The 4,845-nt window shown below is 42.7% G+C and overlaps 1 protein-coding gene across 1 annotated transcript in view; it reads left to right on the top strand.

Moving 5' to 3' along the window:
* PRR5L (proline rich 5 like) overlaps positions 1–4,845 on the top strand; it is a 28,833-nt gene that overhangs the window by 10,866 nt on the left and 13,122 nt on the right. Inside the window, exon 4 of the mRNA XM_005419564.2 lies at positions 3,318–3,375. Coding sequence (XP_005419621.1) covers positions 3,318–3,375 — 58 coding nt within the window. The remainder of the gene's footprint in view (positions 1–3,317; positions 3,376–4,845) is intronic.

Raw genomic sequence — 4,845 nt, 5'->3', positions numbered from 1 at the left:
TATCTGTGCAGGAAAAAAGGAAGGAATTATCAGGAAAGTGTGTGGGTTTTATAAGGTGGTGGCTGCCTGCCTTCAAATTTTTTTTTTATTCCAAATGGTTTGAGGATGACTTACTTTAAGGAGTAGCAAACACAGACATGTTGTGAGAGTCTTTTTACTGAGGAACAAATGAAAAGTGATTATTTTCACTTTGAATCCTGTCTTTAAAAGCTTAAGGCATTTAAAAATTTACTTAAGAGCTTTCTTTTACCTGCCCTTCTTACTGGTGTATCTCAGTCAGCTATTTTGGTTTTCTGCTCTCAGAAAAAGGGTCAGCCTGTGAGATTTCACAAGGTCACTTCTATCTGCTGCAAAACAGATCTCTATCTAGATTTCTCAACTGCACATACATGTTTTGAAGTTGGGACTTTGTTTCTCTGCACAGCAGGGTAGCAAAGAGTAACGGCAGGTTTCCACCTCCCACAATGAGCATATAGCATCCCGTCGTGTCCCAGCAGAGGGTGAGGAAAACACCCTGGGGAACCAGGAAAAGCTCGTCTGGGGAGGGAAGGGAATCCCTGCTCCCCCAAGATCCCATCCCTGTTCAGCTGTAATTGCAAAGAGATGGAAGGTGGCGGCTGAACTTTTTCAAATAAACGTACCTTTCAAGCTTACTTGGTATGAGTCTTTATCTGGTCCCACTTTAAATAGAAGATTTATTTTTCCTCTTAGCTCTGTGCTTCTGGCAAGTAGGGATGCAGCAGCAAAATGAGACTTGTAATCTAGACAAGGTCTGAAACAGACCTCCCCTGCAGCTGCATCAAGTAGCTTGTATTGATTTGTCAGCAGAGCCTGTAGGGTTTGCTAATGACAATTTGCCTGTCTGGCTTGCTCTGAGGGATTAATGTTTGGATTGAATCAATTCCTAAGCCTGTGACTTCTTGCAGAAAATTAGGAAAAGTAACATTTCCAGATATTTTCAGGACCGGGAGAAGGGAAATAAAGTGTGGTTGATTTTACTTAGTTTTTTTTTTAAAGTCTCTTCCACAGGAAAAGGAAAAATCCGAGAGGATAAGTGAAAAGTCTGCAGTAACTACAGTAACTATATAGCCCTAATCTCTTTTTTAAGGAAACCTTTCAAGTGGGATTATGCAATGTCTTTAGCACATGGAATTGCTATAATACATTCATAGGAGCATTATAAATTTGTTACCACAGAGTAATGATTAATATATCTATTTTGCAATAGATACAGCTGTGCTGTCCATTAGCATGTACAAATGTGTTCTTTGGTTGCTGACATAGTTGCAAAAGAAAAAACTATCCCTGGAAGCAAAAAATATCAATAATATTAACTTTTAGGCAAAGTACCTGGAAAATTGTATCCAGAGTGGGAATCATACATAAAATGAAATCTAACATTCTACGGCAGATAGAGAAGAAATTAATATTTCTTGAGAGAAACACAAAAAAAATAAGAATCACATCCTCATATGTGTGTATATATGTATATACACACACCTTTATATTACAAAGTCGTTTAAAATAATACCGTATTAAAGACCAGCTGTAAATTTCCCCTGCAGTATATGAGAAGTAATTGCCTTGAGCTACAGGTTGAAAAATAAAGTTCAGTACTTTTTTTAATGAACTGAAAGCAGGATTAACATGCCATATCACTCCAACATCTGTTGTTCAAGCAGAAAAATATTTCTAGTGTAAGTGCGTTTCACTTTTTTCCTCTTATGGTTTTCTTCATTACAGATTTCTTTCTCCCTTCTTTTTCACACTGTTGGTTTTTCCTAGAAAGTTTTTTTGTTGTTGTCCAGATCATGACATGTGTAGCCATTTATATCTGTTGAACAAATCTAAAGTGGAAAACAAATCAAAACGGACAGCCTGGCAACTGAGTATTTCCCTCTAAAGCCCATGTTTCTGCTAGAGGATCTTCATAAAACTGTCACCTTCCACTCATTGCTAACATTTGGAGATGTTGTAGGTTTTTTCATTGTGTGACCATATTTATCCAGCTTGCTAATTCCTGTTGTCATTGCCCAAGTGAAAAATATCTCCCAGCCTGAGAATGTCACAGAGCAATGTCTCCTCCTTTTTATACCCAGCTTTGTGATAGCTTCTTGTTGAAGGGAGGATGCAGAGGTGTGCTGCTCTCTTGGCTCGGGGTGCTTCCACAGATGCCTGTCTTCTGTGTCAGGGTGAGCCAGGCTGGTGTGTGGTTCCAGAGGCAGGTTTGCAATGCAGAGCAGGAGATCCAGGGCAGGATGCCCTATAGCAGCTCATCAGGAGGCTGTGGTGGTGTCCAGGCAGTGGGGTAACAGCAGTGTCCCCTGGGAATGACAGAGATGTGCCTTGCTCCTTGGCTGATGGAAGGTTCAAAAGTGCAGCCTTGACCTGGTTCCCCATTAAAACCAGAAACTGAACAGTGGGGGAGTCATCTCTGACTATTGTGGGCTACCCTGATACTGAATCCTTTCAGAGAGGCAGAAGGCCTATATTCTCCATCAGTGTGATCTCTACACCTTTTTTAGGATGTAGTAGTAGTGTGTTATGTGGGATTGCAGTGCCTTTCTCTGGCATTCTCAAAGGTTTTCAGAATAACTGATTCACCTGGTGCTGTTGGGAGAACAAAAGGATAGGTGTTGTTTTTGCACCATTCTTCTGTTTGGGGAAGTGGGAACAAAAAACTAGTCAGGTATTTGGATGTCCTGAACTGCAAACAGGCATACTGATGTCCTGATCTGTCTAGTCCATGAGAGTTAAGTTTATCTGGAAAGACCAGGTCCTGTTAGTTCTTCTGCAGCTTGATACTGCACACTGAGATGATCCAGCTTCTCAATACAAAAAGAATGGCCTCATGGAAAGACAATAGGTAGGAAGAGAGATGATGTTAGGGAGCTGAACTTGGCCTGCTGTGCAGTTAGACGAGCAATGAGCAAGTGCAAAAAGAAGAAGAGAGTGGGATGTTTTCATGGCATTTGACTCTTTGATCACCTTCATCCTGTAATTGAGTTATAGCATATGTGGGTGCACCATTATGGTAAGAACCATTTTATTTTCTTGACTCCCTCCCTGTGACCTTTCCCATTTCTGGGAGATGTTTCAACTGCTGTGTCTGTTGCATTCTCATGTCTAGCTGAACAAGAGGGGGTTAAAGAATGTCGAGCACTCACACTGAGACGAGTGCTGGAGGAAGGTACTGCAACATGACTAATTTTAAGATTAATAAATGCAAAGTGGGTAGTATCTGACAAAAATGCATTCTTCCATGTTCATTATAAATAAATAAAAGGCAAATGCATGTCTCTCTTTTCCCTTGGCAGAACCAGCTCCTTGCGAAAGGCTTGCTGTTAATGGAGGAGAAGGTCAAGCTGTGTGAAGGTAAGTATAGTAGGAAACCTGTTCTGGAAAGGAGTTATGCTTTGATGTTTGGTCAGATGAGATGATTTTCATGTCTGGAAAGTGAACAGCCCTGTCTGGAGCTGTCCTGGGGTGTCACACAGCCCCTTGGGAGCCCTGTGAGGCTGAAGAGAGGGTGGGCTCCTGGAATACCCCACGATGCTCCCACCAGCCATAACTGCACCACAAAAGCAGCAACGTGGCTCTCGTGTGGCAGCTAAACCTGAGCTCATGGCAGTTCTGGTCTGAACATGGATCCTCTTGTGAACTGCTTGGAGCTGCCTTCTGCCTTTCACTTCTCAATGTGATTTGCAACTTAATGTGAGCATAATTTTGGTTTCTCTGTCATGCCATTGAGAGCTGAACTATCAAGCTTTGTGTAAATTTAAAGAAAAGAACAGTCTTTTGGGTGAGAGTGAAATCCTTCAGGAAAGAAGTTGATCACACATGGAGCTGTGTTCAAACTACTGCTGCACAGCCTGTGGGCCAAGGCAAGTGTGGTGTGGCCACTCACTGCTGGACCTGTGGGGAGCTGCTCACATCCAGTAACTGTTTGCTCAAGCGAAGCCAGCACATCTTTATTCAAAACCAAGCTGCTGTTTGGTTTGACCCAGTTTTTTAGCCTGCAGGGAAGATCTCTTGCTAATCACCAGTGTGTTGTGTGTGGGTCATTAAATGCCAATAGATGCTTATAATCTCACGTCATTGCTGGGCCTGGATTCCTCTGAACCAGTCTTCACCAAGTGACTTCACCCAGCTGGCAGGCTGTAGGATTTGGGCCCCAAAGGAGTTAAGGGGTTGCCAGCCTCCTGCTTGGGGTGTGCTTCTTCAGCATTTACCCTGTGAGGGAGGAAAAAGGGCAGACTCCTGTATTTTCCAAGATGTGGAAAAAAGGCAGACTCCTGCATTTCCAAATGTGGGTACCTGCCTTGCCACTGCCAGCTCTTCAGAATGAATGCTGCACAGCTTATCAGAGACTTTGGTTTCTGTACTCTTATAAAACTATTCCAGGGTCTGCTTTAGCATTATGAAAATTGGATTTGAGTCTGTAAGCTGAGAGCTGCCCAAGAGTATTGTGCAGGTGCTCAGGTAGTTTGGGTCAGATGAAGTTTCCCAGGCAGACAGAAAAACACCTTCTATGCCTCATTTTTCTGTCCCTAGCTTGAAGTGACACTGGAGCCACTTTGCTGTGCCAGCTGGCATCACTGCAGGAGATGACTCATGGGCACCTTTCTTTTATAATGTGTGGGCTTGTTGCAGGTCTTGTGGTCAGAGCAATGAGGATTTCTTGTACATGCTTCTTGGTTAGTTCTGTCTTCCTGGAAAACTTACACTGCCCTGCACCCAGACAGAGTGGCTGCAGGGCATGGCAATGTTTCATCTGTGTCTATTTTTCAATCACACCCTCTTTAACGTGATTTTTCTTTATACTGTCTGTCAGAATCTCTTTCA

Source organism: Geospiza fortis, unplaced genomic scaffold, assembly GCF_000277835.1.
Source record: "Geospiza fortis unplaced genomic scaffold, GeoFor_1.0 scaffold66, whole genome shotgun sequence".
Lineage (NCBI taxonomy): Eukaryota > Metazoa > Chordata > Aves > Passeriformes > Thraupidae > Geospiza > Geospiza fortis.
This window is presented reverse-complemented; position numbering and strand designations above follow the sequence as displayed.